Source organism: Tamandua tetradactyla, chromosome 2 (genome assembly GCF_023851605.1).
Source record: "Tamandua tetradactyla isolate mTamTet1 chromosome 2, mTamTet1.pri, whole genome shotgun sequence".
Taxonomy (NCBI): domain Eukaryota; kingdom Metazoa; phylum Chordata; class Mammalia; order Pilosa; family Myrmecophagidae; genus Tamandua; species Tamandua tetradactyla.
Genome location: NC_135328.1, coordinates 43,628,806 through 43,646,961, shown reverse-complemented (window position 1 = coordinate 43,646,961; position 18,156 = coordinate 43,628,806). Strand labels below are relative to the sequence as shown.

The 18,156-nt window shown below is 36.9% G+C and overlaps 1 protein-coding gene across 1 annotated transcript; it reads right to left on the bottom strand.

Moving 5' to 3' along the window:
- Positions 1-3,474: 3,474 nt before the first annotated feature.
- Positions 3,475-4,413, bottom strand: LOC143659848 (olfactory receptor 1J2-like). Its single transcript, XM_077133175.1, has one exon. It carries the CDS (start codon positions 4,411-4,413, stop codon positions 3,475-3,477), a length of 939 nt encoding a protein of 312 aa, XP_076989290.1.
- Between the last annotated feature and the right edge of the window lie 13,743 nt (positions 4,414-18,156).

The window sequence follows — 18,156 nt, the reverse complement described above, 5'->3', positions numbered from 1 at the left end:
AACACATCACCTGCTTAGATTATTTGGCATTTAGTAATTTAGTTTATTCAAATCAAAAAGTAGAAGTAATCCTTGACTTTTATCTTTCTCTCAACTGCTCTCAATTCATCAGCAATTTTTATTCATTCTAGCTTCCTACTACATTACCACCTCCACTGCTACCAGCCTAGAGCAGCATTTTTTAACTGTGCTAATGTAATAGTTTCTCAGATGTTCTCCCTCCTGCCCCACATGACCCTTTTCCAACTGTCTATTCTTAACACAGAAGCCAGGAAAATCTTTTTTTAAGCTGAATTATGTCATTCATCTGTGGAGAAGAAAAATCAAATTGTAAAGCTTAAAAAGACTTGCACTCCTGTTAGCTCTAAAATTATCTCCAACTTCTTTTTCTACCTCCTCACTCCAGCCCAGTCACTCTAACCTCCTTTCTATTCCTGTAGCATAACTTGCACTCACCCATCTGTGCAATTTTTAGGTTATTATCACAACTTCCTTGAATGTTTTGCCTAAAAATATCTTCATGGCTTATCACCTTTGATTCTTTCTCAAATATTACCTTCTTGATGAAACCAATCCTCATTGCACAATTGCAATTGCAACTTATTCCCATCATTCCTGATGTCTTCAATGAACTTGGTTTTTAATCTTTGACTTTTTTACACTAACATGTACCACTCAAAATTTCCATTTTATCCACTTTCAGGTGTACAATTAAGTGATACTAAAAAATATTCAATTGGAGTGAACAAGTGGTTCAGTGGCAGAATGTTTACCTTCCATGCAGGAGACCTGGGTTCAATTCCCGGGCCATGCACCTCCCCCCATATATATATATATTCACTGCATTGAGCTACCATCATGAACATACATTGCCTAATGTCTTTTATCACCCATTCTTAATTCTATACCCATTAAGCAATAACTCCCCATTCCTCTTACCCCCTGTCATAATTTAACATGGCTGCTATGACAAACACCACAAAATGGTTTGGTTAAATGCAGAAATTGACTCACAGTTTAGAGGTAAAAAATCCAAAATCAAGGCATCACCAAGTGCTTGATTTCTCCTGAAGTCTGTAGCATTCTGGTGCAGGCTTCTCGAAAGCCTTGGGATTTCCGGTCTTGTGTCTCTGCTTCCTATCACAGGGCTGTCTTTCACACTTTGTGTCTGCAATGCAGCTTTTCTTTGATTTTGGTTTCTGAATTTCCTCTTTTATAAGGCATCCAGAAATACAGATTAAAGTCCACCTTCATTCAGTTTGACCACATGTAATAGAAATGCATAAGATCTTATTCACAAGTGAGTCCACACTAAAATTGATAATACAGGGGGACCTATTTACAAATGGGCACACACCTAGGAATTCAGATTAAGATTAAGAACATAACTTTGTCTTGGGATCATAATTCAATATATGACATGACCCTTGGTAACCGTAATCAACTTTCGCTATGAATTTATTTATTGTATTTCCTAAAGTCATACAATACTGTAAGTTTGTGTCTGGTTTGCTTCACTCAACATTAAATCTGTACAATAATGTTCACAGCAGCATTATTCAAAATTGCCAAAAGGTGGATGCAGCCCTGTTGTCCATCAACAGATGAATGGATAAACAAAACGCGGTATATGCATGCAATGGCGTATTATTCAGCTATAAAAAGGAATGAAGTTCTTATCCATGCAACGAGAATGACACAGGTTGAGTAAATAAACCTGCTGCTTTTTATACTGCTTAAATACCATGATATCTACTGATTTATTATGCTTGTTTTCATTTTTTCCTACTAAATTTAAGCTCTACAAAGCAAAAGTATATTTGTTTCCTATTTGTGCATTTATAGAAATATCCAGGAACATGCTAAATAACTGATAAAGAATAAATGATATTTGTCTTTCTCTTACTTGGAAGTCACTTTTGCTGTTGGGCAATAAAAGTTTACTCATTCGTCTAGAATTATCAGGCATTTTATGCTATTCCCAGAAAGTCTCACAGGGAAAAAATATATTTTACTTTGTTTTAGGAATTCAGTAATAGGATTGACTGCTCTGTACTTCTCTTGTGGATTCCTCTCACAGGCACAATCAAATCTAAGGATAAATAAAGGCTAAATCTTTGCAATATAGCTATATTTTAACAAATCATCAGGCACACCATTTTAATTCACAAATACATTTAAAAGATCAGCATTCTGAACTCCATTAGCTTAACAACTTGGATGTACATATATTTTCTATAACTTTAGAAAATAAAAGACAAGTAATGGTGAAAGTAAAAATATGATTGCAATCACATTTACATAAAAGATAAACATTATGATTTATCATTCAATTTCAAATTACCCATTTTATGCTAGGTATCTAAAATAATATTCACCAAATCTGGAAACAAACTCAACTGTAAGGATCCAACTGAAAATTTTTACCTAAACAATACAGGTATCATATTACCTTTGCAAATTCTTATCTCTTCATTATGGCATCTGTAACTTAAGGAGTTAAAAGATATACAAAATGTGATATTATTCAGGCCTCTAATCTTAGTCTAAATTTTTTTTGTTCTTAAAAAGGGAACATATTTCTTATGTACCACAGTCTTTCAGAAAAAGGCATATATGAATTTCAGTGGCATAGCAAAACATTTATGTCTCTTTCAAAAGATAAGGCACTTACCTAACATGATTAGGAATATTGTTCACAAAATTGAATTGATAGAAATGAGAGTCACTGGGAATGTGAGATATCGAGGTTTATGCAAGAATGGGGGAACAAATGAATACACCTAAAGCTAAGGCAGTTGGGTATGAAGAATACAACATATTTTCTGTGAACCTGTAGGTGTTGAATTCTGTGGATTCTAGAAAAATAGGCAGGGAATAAAAGCTAAGCAGGAGTCAAAAAGAGGAAAGGAGCATTGAAAAGGACAGTTTGGAGTATGCCAGAGACAAGGGCACACCCTGTATTTTTGTGACATTAAAAAAAAATCTCAAAACTTAGTGAGTTAAACAATGATTTATTCACATCACAGTTCTGATGGTTGGCAATGGGGCTGGGGCTGGGCTCATTGGATGGTGCCTCTAGTCTGGCCAAGCTCAGCTGGAATAAGGAAGGGTCACATGCCTCTGAATCATCTACCACATCACCTGGGGACTAGCTGATGGCTTCCTGGGACATCTTGTTTCTCATCCTATCTTCAGGCATCCTAACTCAAGCTGGTTCACACGTGGTCTCAAAGTCTAAGAGCTGCTGGGAAAGAATCTTTGAAGACATTGATGACATTGACATGGATTACTTGCAATATCATTCCAGTAAATCTATTAGTCAAATAAATTCACAAGCTCTGCCATGATTTAAGTAGTGGAGAAACAGAGTCCACACTTGATAAAATGTGTCCATTATTTTGGTGATTGCAATTTTTCAAGGAGTCATCCCTGGGTATCACTGGGAGAATTAAGAACATGAGCGGCTAACTGTCACTTGACAAAAGTCATCCTCCTTCTTAGAATCCCCAGAGCAGATTTCATGTCTCTGTTCCTCAGGCTGTAGATGAAGGGGTTCAGCAGGGGAGTCACCACTGTATACATAACTGAAGCAATTATATCCTCAAATTTGGAATTGTTTGTGGAAGGAAAGAAGTAAACAATGGCAAGAGTCCCATAGTACAGAAACACCACGGACAGGTGGGAACCACAGGTGGACAAGGCTTTGCAGATCCTCTTGGTGGAGGGGACCCTGAAGATGGTGGCCCCAATGTAGATATAAGAGCCAAAAATGGTACTCACTGAAATGAAGACAATCACAGCTGCCTCGGTAAAAATGACTAGTTCATTGAGGGAAGTGTCTGAGCAGGACAGCTTTAGGAGGGCTGTGAGAGCACAGAAGTAGTGGGGGATGGTGTTGTCAGCACAGAAGGACAGGTGGACCAGGAGCAGGGTGTGCAGCAGGGCATGGGCACAGGAGCACAACCAGGACCCAGCCACCAACAAGATGCACAGCTCCTCCCGCATGATGGTGGAGTAGTGCAGCGGGTGACAGATGGCCACGTACCTGTCATAAGCCATCACTGCAAGAAGAAAACAATCAACACAAGCAAAAAGCCTATAAACGTACATCTGGGAAATGCACCCCAAATAGGGAATGGTTTTATGATTAGTTAGCATTTCCATCAACATGTTTGGGACAATGACAGATGAAAAGGAGATATCAGTGAGGGCCAAGTGGCTGAGGAAGAAGTACATGGGGGTGTGGAGGCGAGAATCCAGCCTGATGAGCAGGATGATGAGTAGGTTCCCCAGCACCATGGTCAGGTACATGCCCAGGAAGAGGCAGAAGAACCTGCCCTGCTGCTCTGGATGGATGGGGAGCCCCAGGAGGAGGAATTCAGACACGCTGCTCTGGTTCTCCATCCGCATGCTGCTCTTTTCCTTCTTGGAAAGTAAGAAAAGTGGGAAATGTCAAGGATGTAAAAATAGTGAACATGGCTGTAACATCATGGTAATGTCCTTTTAGTATAGTATTACTGATTCTTAGCAATTCATGTTTACTTCACACACTATTGATACATGAATCACAGGTCTCTCCATTTTGGCTTTAATGATGCATTACATTTCACAATAACCAACAATATTTCATTCCATGGAAACCAGGGGATATTTTTTCTTTATTCAATGAATAATTAATGAATACAACCTTTATCCTAGATAATACTCTAAACACTGAATAGAGAACAAGATATGTAAAGTCTCTATGTCTAGGTTACCCTGTGCTGAGTGACGTGTGTTTGTTCCTTTAATTTTAACAGGCCTTGCAAGTTAGGAATAGTTAACCCTCCTTTACCAGTGAGGAAACGGAATGTCAGAGCACTGATGTCACTCCCTAGGAGAACAAACACTTTTAAGGATGAGACAGAAGATTGAGCCCAGACTGACCACAGCAGACAGTTATCTCTTACGCACTGGAACATGATCCCTGCTCACTGGCGGAAATGCACAAGGACCTGCCTGCCCCTACCAGAAATGGCACTGTGGAAAGACAATTAAGGACATACTTTTGTATATAGAATCAACCAGAAACCTCTAAAACATTACATGAATTACATACACATACACAAGTTACTGATTTGGGAATTCTAGCCACCTATAAACAATAGTAGCTGTGTGGTTCAGTTATGCACACAATCATATAAACACAACTCACAAATAATATTTAAAATTGAATGCACAACACTCAAGAATCAGTACAGCCACACACAAACACTAAAACTGGTACAGTCACAAGACAAATTTAAAACACACATCATATATGACATAGACAACTCATTCCCTGAGTCTAGACACACAAATAAAGCACAATATGAAAAAACAGACGTACAATGTCACATGAATCACACCAAAATAATTTTTAAAAAAAGACACCAATTGCACACATGTGTCCCTTTACATTCAGGGTATATAGAACTCACCTGGTCAAACCCTACCTCCAGGTGAGGCCTTCCAGCCCCCCGGGCCTCCACACAGCACAGTTGCAGGCGGGCAGTGTGCGAGTCCTCTGGACCCCATTCACTCACATGCAGTCACACGATCACCGTCTATGATTAAACAAGTGGCAAAGGTGGTAGTCAGGTTCAGTTGTCAACTGGTCAGGTGATGGCCTAGTGCTGTTGCTGTGGACTTGAACCATTAGCATGTGAAACCCTTCTATGGCTGATGACATCTGCAGTTGGCTAGGGGGGTGCCTTCCACAATGAATGATGCTTAATTTAATTTGCTGGAGGCTTAAAAGAGAGAGCTTAGTGCAGCACAGCCCGAGCAGCTCAGCATACCTCCTCTCAGCACTCAGAGCTCAGCCCCGATGTTCGGAGATGCAGAAAGGAATCACTCTGGGGAAAGCTGTTGGAACTTAGAAGCTAGGAGAGAAGGCCAGCAGAGACCGCCATGTGCCTTCTCGTGTAAGAAAGAACCTCTGATGAAAGTTAGCTGCCTTTCCTTTGAAGAACTGTAAGTTTCTAACTAAATAAAGCCCCTTTTATTAAAAGCCAATCCATTTCTTGTGTGTTGCATTTTGGAAGCTTTGACAAACATAAAAAGTAAGACACAATCACAATCACCAAACACACACAAATCTCACATACATGCAAATAAATCTCATAAATGAACAGAAGATCTCATGTAATCACATCGTGGAGCAGAGTTATCAAACCTCCTCTTCTATGCAGGTTACAGGAAAAATCAGAAAACTTGTATTTAGGGTGCACATCAGTCTTCCTCCGTATTCCACACTCATTTAGTTGGTTGTGATGTCAGTCCAATGGTAAAAAAGTGGGAATTATTGAAGGAGAGCAGGCCGAATATTTGGTATTAGAAACATGGAGTAAGAGACTCCATCATGCACACAAGTGCTAACCTTCCTTAATCGAGCCCTATTTGGAGCTGAATGTTTTGGGTCAAAGTGGGGAAAGGCAGGCTGTGAGTCAGTTACATATCATACACACCATTATTCACACACACACAAAATCACCACACACGAGACTGAAGTGACAAAGAAAATAAGCATTCAATTATATTATATATGCAATAAAAACCACATAGACCCATCAGAATATACATATGCAGATCTATAATCACACAGATACACTGCGCCAGTGGAAAATTCTCAGCTCACTGTGACCTTTGCCAGACCTTGGTGAGCTCAGGCACTTTCTGATCCACTTTCCAGAGTCCTCCACTTCTGGTGATAACACGAAAACAAGAGTGGTGAAAGATTCTGTGAGCCCTGACCTCTAGACCTGCCTATGTATGACCTTGAGCTCCAGAGAAATAAGCGGGAGGTTACTTTTACCAACCAGAGAGGAGCCAGATAAAGTCCCTAAGCTCCTCGTGAAGGAAATGATCAAGTAGGCTAATTGCCTGCAATTTTCCCTCATACCTTGGGGAGAAGGCTGGACAGGGACTGGAGGGTCTGGGCTCCTAGAGTCACCTGAGAGGGTCCTGGAAATTGGGGACATCCTGGGCTGCTCTCTGCCTGCTCAGAGTTCCACCTGGGAAGCAAGAGTGGTCAGTCCCACTCCTACTCTGATGTAGTCAGTGAACAGGTCAGAGAATACTGGAATTGAGTGTGGATACTGCCAGCCATTATTTGTTGGCTTTGAACAATTAAAGCAAATTCCTTCAACCTTATTTCCTGAGCTGAAATGTATAGATAATAATAGTATTGTCATAATGATGTGATTATTAAAATGAAATGATAATAGGGTGCATGGGAAGTTCAGTGTGAGAATGCTTGCCCGCCATCCAGGTTTGATTTCTGGCCCATGCACAAAAACCTCCCAAAAAATTTAAATGAAAAGAAATACTATATGCTAAAACATATAATAATTGCACAATAAACATTAATTCTGATTAGTATTATCTTTGTATCTTCTGAAAAATGTAGTTGTATGCCTGTATATCTAAAGATATATAATTATAATACTGAATGAATGACAAAATTAATTGATTAGTAAAATCTTCAGATTTCAGTAATAATCTATGCCATCTATAAAAGAGGTATAAGCTGTCCATAAAGAGCAGCACTTTATGTGATTCCGATTTCAGTAGATCCACCAACCCTATTTTACACCACTTTTGTTGTCCCTCTTGGGACTTCATAAAAAATGGACATTTTTACAGGATTCTTCTCAAGATTCTTTCTTCTCCACTTGACACAATCCTCAGCACTCAATTATACATACAATCTACCCTTCTATTTGGAGCACATTTCTTCTCAAGGAGTTATAATCACCACCAGGACAGAGGTTGTATACTTTACTCCTCCCCTCTCCACTCATACCCAGAGAATAGCACCATCTGGACACATAATAGAGACTCGTCAAGTGTCAGATTGTGAAATTGGCCTGTTACATCCCAACAGAGAGACCACTAGAGTCACCCTAAGTGCAAGCCCTAGTCCACATGTCACTTTTTTCCTCCAATTATGACCTCCTACGCAAGGGAAAGAGCAAACTAATAGGGATTAAGAATACCATTTTAGTGTGACCTCTATACAACTTTACATAAAATTAGACAATTCATTGAAGGTTAATTAGTAAATTAAGCAGTTCCACAAATGATCACTCTTAAAATGCTAAAAGGTAAGTTAAGTAAGAAATCAACTAGGCAGTAATAACATTAGTAAATATACTACTAGTTCCTAAATGTAACAAACCAAGTGAATGTGTTACTTTAAAAGCTGGCAAAATATCAACATATTGTACATAGAAAAATATTTGAAAAATTAAATAAAAGTCAATATAATTGATTAGAAAAACTAATTTTCATAAATTGAATTTATTTTTAAGAAGTCTAAAGTAATATGTAACTTGTAACTATAAAAAATCTGAACATTCCTAAAGTGCTGACATGAAGATCCAATGGACTGTTTTTAAAACGCCTTTTAAAATATAAAAGCTTACTAAATCCAGAATGTCCATGTTTTTCCCTTTCTATATACTGTATTCAATTCAGTAAAATTGTGTAGGAATTTTCGTATTCTGTATTTTGTATTTGAGAGAGTCTGATGGAGAGTATCTTTTTCTTCTATCTGGTGTTTACATTAAGATAATACCGGCTTAGTAGAATGAGTAGTGTAGGGTCTGAGTTTCCCAGCTGCTAAAACAATTACCACACCATCATTGGCTTAAACAACTGGAATTTATTGGCTCATCGTTTTGAGGCTAGAAGTAAAAAATAGAGACATCATAAAGGCAATGCTTTCCCCCTGAAAATTGTGGTGTACTGGGCTGGCTGCCAGAGATTCTTGAGGTTCCTTGGCTTTTCTGGCACATGGCAATGTTCTCTTCTTTGTCCTCAGGTTCCATTCTTGCTCTCTGCTACTGAATTTCTTCTGCTCATATAGGACTCCACAAGTCCAGTTTAAGACCTAACCTCTTTCAGTTGGCCACATCTTAACTAAAATAGCATCTTCTAAAGGTCCTTTTCATAATGGAATCACACCACTGCCAATTAAGATTAGATATGTTATTTTTTGGAGAACATAATTCAACCTACCACAGGAAGCATTCACTCTTGATCTTCAATGTTTTGGAGAGGTTTGTGTAGAACTCGTATTATTTCTTCATTAAATGATTAATAACATTTACCAGTAAGCCATTTTTGCCAAGAGGTTTTTTTTTTTTGGCAAGAATTTTTAATGAAAAATTAAATTTCTTTAACTGATACACTACTAATAAATTTATGTATCATCTTGTTTATTTTCAAGTTGTTTTAGCCTTATTAATATATAACTGACATAAAATTAATTTAAGGTATTTAAAATGTACAGTTTGATAAGTTTTGAAAAATGTATGTACTCAGAAAACCAACACAACAGCCAAGACAGCAAAAATATCTAACACCCTAAAATATTTCTTCATTCCACTTAGTATTCCATTCCTCCGTCAATTCTCTTCTTCACTCCATCTTCTCTATTCTCAGGTAGGCACTGATCTGCTCTCTAGCAGTAGAGAATACTTTGACTGTTTAGAATTTTATATGAATGGAATCACACAGTATTGACCATTTTTGTCTGATTTCTTTCACTCAGGCTAAATATTTTGGTAATTGAGACTATGTAATACTGGTAAGGACTAGACAAGAAGATTAATGTCACAGGATAGAGAGCCAAGCAATATATCCATGCATTAGTATATACTTGATTTATGAAATTAGGCACTGTAGAGCAGTCCTTTCATAAATGAACATAAGATCATTAAGAATCCACCTGGAAAAATAAAATTGGAACCCTACCTCACACCATATACAAAAATTAACTCTCGAAAAATTACAAACTTACGTATGAAAAAGAAAATTAAAAATACTTTAGAAAATAGAAGGATAACAATCTGTGTCTCTTCAAGATAGGAAAATAGGTCTTAAATAAGACAAAGAAAGTTCTAACCATAAAGGAAAAGCATAGGGAATGTACACTGGGTTTAATCGTTCTGTTCTGTTCATGAAAAGACATAATACAGTAAAAAGATAAATGCCAGATTTGTAAGAGATATTGAAAATTCATAAACCCCACACTCATATTAAGAATTTATAAGGATCTGTCATGGTTAGGGACAGGTGTCAACTTGGCCAAGTTGTGGTACCTGTTCATCTGATTGGGCAAGCGCTGGCCTGTCTGTTGCAATGAGGACATTTCATAGGATTAGGTCATGATCATGTCAGCTACATCCACAGCTGATTCCATTTGTAATCAGCCAAAGGGGAGTGTCTTCTGCAATTAGTGATGCTAAATCCAATCATGGGAAGCCTTTTAAGGAGGACTCAGAGGAGACAGGTTCCATTCCTGCTTTGGCTGGTGAGCCTCTCCTGTGGAGTTCATCCAGGCCATCCATTGGAGTCATCAGCTTCGCAGCCTGCCCTGTGGATTTTGGACTCTGCATTCCTACGGTCACGTGAGACACTTTCATAAATTTTATATTTTCAAGTGTTCCCTGTTGATTCTGTTTCTCTAGAGAACCCTAACTAATACAGGATCCCTCGAAACCAAATAGGGAAAGACAGGAAAAAAGTATGCCCACACCCATATGAAAAGATGTTGAATTTTATTACTAATCAGAGACATTCAAATGAAATCAAAATGAAAATTCACTACACTACACATGCATTGAATAGAAAAAAGTTAGAAGTCAGAGAATAGATACAAAGGTTTGGAAAGAATGTGGAACAATCAAAGCTATATGCTACTGGGAGCATAAATTGGCACAATCAGTTTGGAAAACAATCTGTTATAATATATTATAGGTAAGATACACATACTGTATAAATTCCACTCCTAGATGTATATTCCAGAAAAACACATATACATGTGCAAGAAGAGATCTGTATAAAAATGTTTAATGAAGGAATTAAAGTTTTGCAGCCTAAAACTGGAAATAACTTAAATGTGCATCTATGGTAGAATGGATAGATTAATTGTATAAAGTGTGCTATATTCATATATTGGGACAATTAACAGTAAAAGTGAACAAAATAAAGACTTCTACATAACAAAATAGAGGAATCTCACAAACATGTATGCAAAATTATCCCATTTACAATATCATCAAAAATTTAAAATAGTAGAGTATAAACCTATAAGAAATTGGTAGAACTTATATCAAAGAACCTAAAAGAAGGCCTAAATTTTAAAAAGAAGCATACCATGTTGCTAGTTGAAGACATAATTTTATAAAGACATTAATTTTCCTCAAATCAATATAAATTCAATCCTGTACCAGTTAATTGCTTTGGAACTCTCAGTTCCACCTTCTCCCTTCCCCAGCTCTGATTCACATTACAGGGAACCCTGACTCACTTGCCAACTGACTTCTGGGAAGGTTGGACCAATGGGAGATGGGAGCAGCAGAGCGCAGAAGTCAATGCGTTTTGAATGTATCTCCTCCCCATGTAAAACATCCCCACTGTGTACTTTGCTCTTTCTGAAAGCCCTGGTTTCTAGACTCTGCTAACACCTCTTTGACCATTGTCCTTCCACACCTATAGAGTGGTGGTGGCTTCTGGTTGTTCCTAAAATATGGGTTGGCCCACCAGTCCCGTTTTAGCACCTCAACTCTTTTATCGTCTGTGTACCCAGCATACTATATCAAATTCCCTCTGTTTAAAAGACCTCAAGTGTCTCCCTTTTTCAAGCTGGACCCTGACTGATACATTAATTCTTTGTCACTTATATGTGGCTTGAATATTTTCTTAAGTCTTGTGCGTCTTGCTTTCAATTGTCTTTTGATGAAAAGAAGTGTTTCATTTAAATGAGTTCAGAGCACTAAGAAATATTGCCGCGAGGACGTGAAAATATTCCTCCTTATTTTTATCTAAAAATGTGTAGTTTTGTTTCTCACATATAAGCCTTAATAACAACAACAACAATACAACAGCTAGCATATATGACATTTACTATGCGCCGGACACTGTTCTTCGTATATATTTGAGCAGTGCTTCTCACAAAAGGCATGCGGTTTTTTCTTTTTTGACAGATAAGGAGACTGAACCACAATTTTTAAAAGTTGCATTTGATATGCAGCAAAGAGTCAATTACATTATTTTTCAGATGGATATTCAGTTGTCTTTGCGCCACTTGTTGAACCATTTATAATTTCCCTATTGATTTGATGACACCTTCATCATACAGCAAGTTTCCATCCCTCAGTGGGTATGTTTCAAAGATATCTCCTGTATTTTTTGACGTTCTACTTTATCTGAGCAACAGTATTATACTCTGTTAATTGTTAAAGATTTATAATAAATACTGATGTCTAATAAGGCAAGTGCCGCCTTCTTCTAGAGTGTCTTGGATATTCATGGTCCTCTGTTAATCTACATAAATTATGGAATTAGCTTGTCAAGTTCCATAAAATCTTCCTTCAGATTTAATTGGAATTGTGATAAATTTACAGATTAACTGGAGGAGAATTGAAAGCTGCAAGACATTGAGTATTCCTTTTCACGAACATGAATTTATTTGTATTTCAATAAAAAGTTTAATGATTTCATTCCTAAGGGTCATGCATTTTTGCTAGGTTTATTCTCAGGTACCTTATAATTTTTATTGCTATTGTAAATTATATATATTTTAAAAACATACATTTTCTACCTGTTTTCTGCTTGTGTATCTTTTTTTCCTTCATTTTATTGCACCAACTATGACCTGCACTATGATGGTGACTAGAGGCAGTGAAATTGAGCATCCTTGTCTTGTTCCTGATCTTAAAGGGAAAGCTTTTGACATTTTACTATTAACTATCAAACTTGTTGGTAAGTTTTTGGTAGATACCTTTGTAGATTAAGGAAGTTTGTCTTCATTCCCAGTTTGCTAAGAACATTTATCAGGAATAGGTGCATTGTCCCAAATGCTATTTGTGCCATTCTGAGGCTGTTATGTACCCCAGAAAAGCTATGTTGTAATCCTGATCCTATCTTGTGGGGCCATACCTACTGTTTAGGGTGCGGTCCTTTGCCTGGATTGTTTCCATGAAGATTGACCCACTCAGTTGTGGGTGTCACCTTTTGATTGGGTCATTTCAATGGAGATGTGACACACCCAATTGTAGGTGTGTCCTCTTGATTAGATGTAGATGTGACTCTGCTCATTCAGGGTAGGTCTTGCTTAGTTTACTGGATTCCTTTAAAAGGGGGAATGTTTTTGAGAAACTTCAAATGCAGATGCTTGGACAGAGTTGCTACAGAGCTGGCAGAGATGCAGACCTTTGGAGATGCTTGGAACGCCAACAGAGAGAGTAGAAACATAGACTTGGAAGTTTGAAGAAGCAGAGTCCAGCAAAATTCACCATGTGCCTTCCCATGAGATGCTAAGCAAGCCAGAATCCTGGACGAGCTAAGTGAGGGCCCACGGATGCTTAGAGAGGAAACCACTGACATCAGAAGCTGTACACAATGGAACTGGGAACAAGGACCAGCAGATAACACCCATGTGCCTTCCTAAGCAGCAGATATCAACTTTCCTCTGGAGTCAGGGTATTTTTCTCTGAATGCCTTGGTTTGGACATTTTTATGGCCTTAGAACTGTAAACTTGAAACTTAATAAATTCCCTTTTTAAAAGTCATTCCATTTCTTATATATTGCATTCTAGCAGCATTCGCAAACTAAAGCAATTTTATTCTATCACTTGAGATGACCATATATATGATTTTTCTTTTATTAATTAATATGATGAATTACATTAATATATTTTTCTAATATTAAATTATCTTTGTATTCCTGTAGTAAACTAAAATGTGATCATGATGTATGAGTAACATATATAAACTATATAATATATATATATGTACACACATATATATTCCTGTATTTGTTTTGCTGATATTTTTGCATAGGGTTTTTGCATTTTTTATCATACAGAAGATTAGGCTCTAATTTTCAAATTTCATCTGTTCTTTTGAATGTTGAAATCACTTGATAAATTTTGAAGGGAAGATGTAGTTAAAGATTCCATTTCTTTATTGGAATAAGGAAATATTTGTTTTATTTTGATGCTCTATTTTGATTTTCTGTTTATTCTTGAAAATTTTTGAATATATTGGTTTTAAAAAATACATAGATTTAATTTGTTTTCTTTTAAATAATTGCTATATATGCAGTATTTTCTCTCTTTTATGATAATATTGTTTATGGATGCCATCTCCATCTTTTTCCTGGGAAGTTTGCAAGTGTCTTGCTTATTTTCTTAACATTTTTAAAGAAATAATTCTCTGCCTTGTTTGTCACTTATATCTTTGTTTTGTACTTCATTAGTTTCTACTCATGCTTTCATTATCTCCTCATTTCAACTCTTTTTGGGTTTATTTTTTCTTTCTTTCCCTAACTTATGAAGTTGGACATGGACACTTATTTGTGAGCCTTTCTTGATTCTTCCACTGAGATATTTCACTTCTTTAATTGCCATAGAGTAGTCCAAATAGAGTAGCTAAGGGAAGATGGGATTGACTGAAACAACAAAATCTAGAAGGATTGGCAGCGCATAAACCCAGGAACTTGTGAAATAATCATCTTTTTTGGAAAATGAATAGAATCCCCACAACCACATAAACACAAAAGCCACAACTACCATCAACAGTACAGCATATTACATCACCTCTCCCTTCTCCAAGAACCACAGGGAAGGAAAAGAAAAACTTTCAAAAGAGTGATGAAAGTAATCACTTCACATACAAAAAAGCAACAGAACTCGGCATCACAATGATACAAATAAGAAGTAGCTTTTACAGAGCAAGGAAAATATCAGAAAAGCCTCGACCTTTGCCAGTATTGTCGTAAGTGCTTTATGTGCATTGTTTATTTAAACTGAAGCACTAGAAGGTGAAGTATCTCTCCAGCACAGACCTCTCCCCTGAACACTGGACTAATCAGTCTGAAAATCTTGTTGTTTCTACCTTCACAAAATGGCCACCTTCACCACCATCATCTTTAACCAAACCACCAAGGTCATCCACCTGGATTACTGCCTCCTGACAATTTCCCTACTTTTACCCTCACCCTCCTACACGTAAGTCCCATCATGGTACCCATAGGGAGTCTTTTAATGCATACATCATATCATGTCATTTTCTGTAAAGCTTTTGCATTTCTCCCCATTTTCCAGAGAGCAAGAACCAAAATCTTCACAGTGACCTACAAGGCCTTAACTTAAACAATATGGTTGCTTCTCAGACATCATATCCTCTACTTACCTGCTCCGGCCAGATGGCCTCCTACCTCTTCCAGAAAGATACCAGCTGTGCTCCTCACCTCCTTTGAATCTCTGCTTAAGTGTCACCTTGTGAAGCCAGCCTGCCCACAACATTCAAATTTAAGCACTCCCATCATGCATGTCCTCAATCTCTCTCAGCTTCTACAATTTAAATTGTCCATCTCCTAGTCTATGTTTTCTTTCCTATAATCACCATCTAATATATCATGCAGTATACTTATCATGTTATCTGCTTCTGCCCCCATTAGAGGTATAAAATTCGAAAAGAGATTTTTTTTTTAAAATCTTTTGTTCACAAATGCCTAGAAAAGTGCCTAGTACATGGTAGCTACTCAACAAATATTTTTTGCACAAACAAATTTAAAGGAAGAAAGTCAAATAAATAATAAGCGTAGGAATGAGGACTCAAACACAGAGATTTTGTGTCTGTAGCACAACTTTAATAGTTTAAAAGTGAGCTCAAGAGTAAGGAAAAAAGTCACAGATGTATTGTGTGAGACAGCGTTTTATATTGAGGACAACAGCTGAAAGTATTTGTATTTTCTATGAGACATTGTGGATGTTGTTCACCGTAATCTCCTCTAGATAAAAACCCAAATGAAAGTTTTCTCTCTGGTCTCAGTACCAGGCATATAGTTGTTATTCTCAGTTTTCAGATGAAGAAATTAAAGCTTATGGAGGTTAATTAATGTGTTAAAACCAACTAGAGAGGATTGTGGGAAGATAGTGGAGGAGGAAGCTCCAGGAAACAGTCCAGCCATCAAAACAACAATTGAACTGTCAGGAACTACTTGAACCCCTATTTTGGAATTCTGGAGTCTAGTGAAAACCTGCAGCTCCCAGAGAAGAGCAGGATGAAGAAGCTGCTAAATTTTGGTAAATACTGTTGATTTCACCTTCCCTGTAGTAGCTACAAATCCCAACCCACATCCATGTGGCAGACACCTTGGGATTAGTCCACATTCCTGGTGCAACTTGTTGGTGCCAAGGGGAACAAAAAGGACCTTGTCCTCCAAAAACTAGGGAGGTGTTCAGATTGCTGATCAATACTTTTGATCACTGAAGGACCCGCAGGGAGGATGACCATCATTTCAAGCCCCAAAGGCTAAAGCAACTGAGGGGTCTTAAAGAGACAGTACCCAATTTTTTCCTTTCCTTATTTGTGAGCTAAAACAGTTTGAAAATATCACAAATCATTGGTGCCAGTATTTAACAGTAATCCCACAGGGAGAGTTAGATTTCCAGATTGAAACAACAAAGTACTCAGAATGTCCAATTATCAACAAAAAAAATTGTAAAGCAGACAAAGAAAGGGAATACATGTCCTATTTAGAGGAAAAGAAAAAGAATCTGACAGGAACAATCACTGGGAAAACTCATGCATTAAAACTATAACCAAAGATATTAAATCAACATTCTTAAATATGTTCAATGAGCTAAAGAAAATGGACCCCCCCCAAAAAAATGAAAGGAAATTAGGAATACATTGTCTGAACAAAATAAAGAGAAGGAAATTATAAACAGGAACCAAACAGGAATTCTGGAGGTACAAAGTAAAATAATTAATCTTGCTGCTGGAGGTTTTATGAAGAAAAGGACATGGAAAGGAGAGAAAAGCTGGAACTGAATGGAACCTGGAGGAAAAAGGAAAGGATCTTACCATGTGACAGGAAAACCAAGGAACTCCAGAGAACCCAGCCCTCTACAATGCAATCAATCCCAGGAAGAATCAAGTCTTCTATCTTCTGAAATTTTGTGCCAATAAACTCTTGCTGTTAAGCCAACACATTTTATGGTATATGTGATTGCAACTGAGACACTAAGGCAACTGAGACACTAAGACAGCGTAAATGTTTGCCCTGTGGAAATTACCAATTCTGCAAAGCAAGTCCTCCCTCCCACCCTTTGGAGGGCCAATTGGTATTTATTTAACAGCACACTGCTGCCTTTATCATTGGGTGATATTTCTCTCAATCTTTAGCAATGCCTACTACTTTAAAAATCTACTTCTTCTGATATTAGCTTTCTTTTGGTTAGTGTTTATATTCTATTTTCCCATCTTTTTACTGAAGCCTTTCTGTGTCCTTCCATCTGGATATGTCCATAGTAAACACTGTACGGTTAGGTTTTGTTCTTTTTATGTAGATTGACAATCTTCTTGTTTTTCTGAAATATTTAGTTTATATATATATTTAATGTAATCATGATCTATTTGATTTATATTTTCCATATTACTATATGTTTTCCATTGGACACATCTTTTAAATATTTTTCTCTCATTTATTTCCCTTTTTTGATTAGTTATATACTTATTTATTTTGTCCATTTCTTAACTTGGTAATCAAACACTATTTTACTATTCTTTTTGTGCTTATACTAGAGATTATATCTTTTATTCTTTTTGTATGCTGTATGGCGGGGTCACATTTCATTATTTTTGCATGTGCGAATCCCATTGTTGCACACCATTTGTTGAATCTTAGTTGGTTTGATTTGCTCGTTTGTTTGTTTTTTTTTCTGGAGGGGCATGGATAGAGATTATGTCTTGCATTCTTGACTTGCATACTGTCTATTCCAACTTATTATCTCTACTTCTGTTTAATAATGCTTGAACTCCAGAACACTCTGTCTCTAATAAATATTCTCCTGTAATTTTAATTTGAAAATTAATTTTCATTTTTTGTTTGACATTCCGTAATACATAGATAAAACATTTTTGTAGTCAGTATTTTTATCTTATTCCTATTTTCTCCTTCTGATTCTTGCTATTCTTTTGGATCTCTGTTTGTGTTGGATAGTTTTCATTTTTTCTGAAGAAATTCTTAATATTTATTTTATGCTAGGTCTATTGATGATAAATTCTTTTGTATAAATTATTTTAAATAACTTTAAATGAATGTGCTTCTTT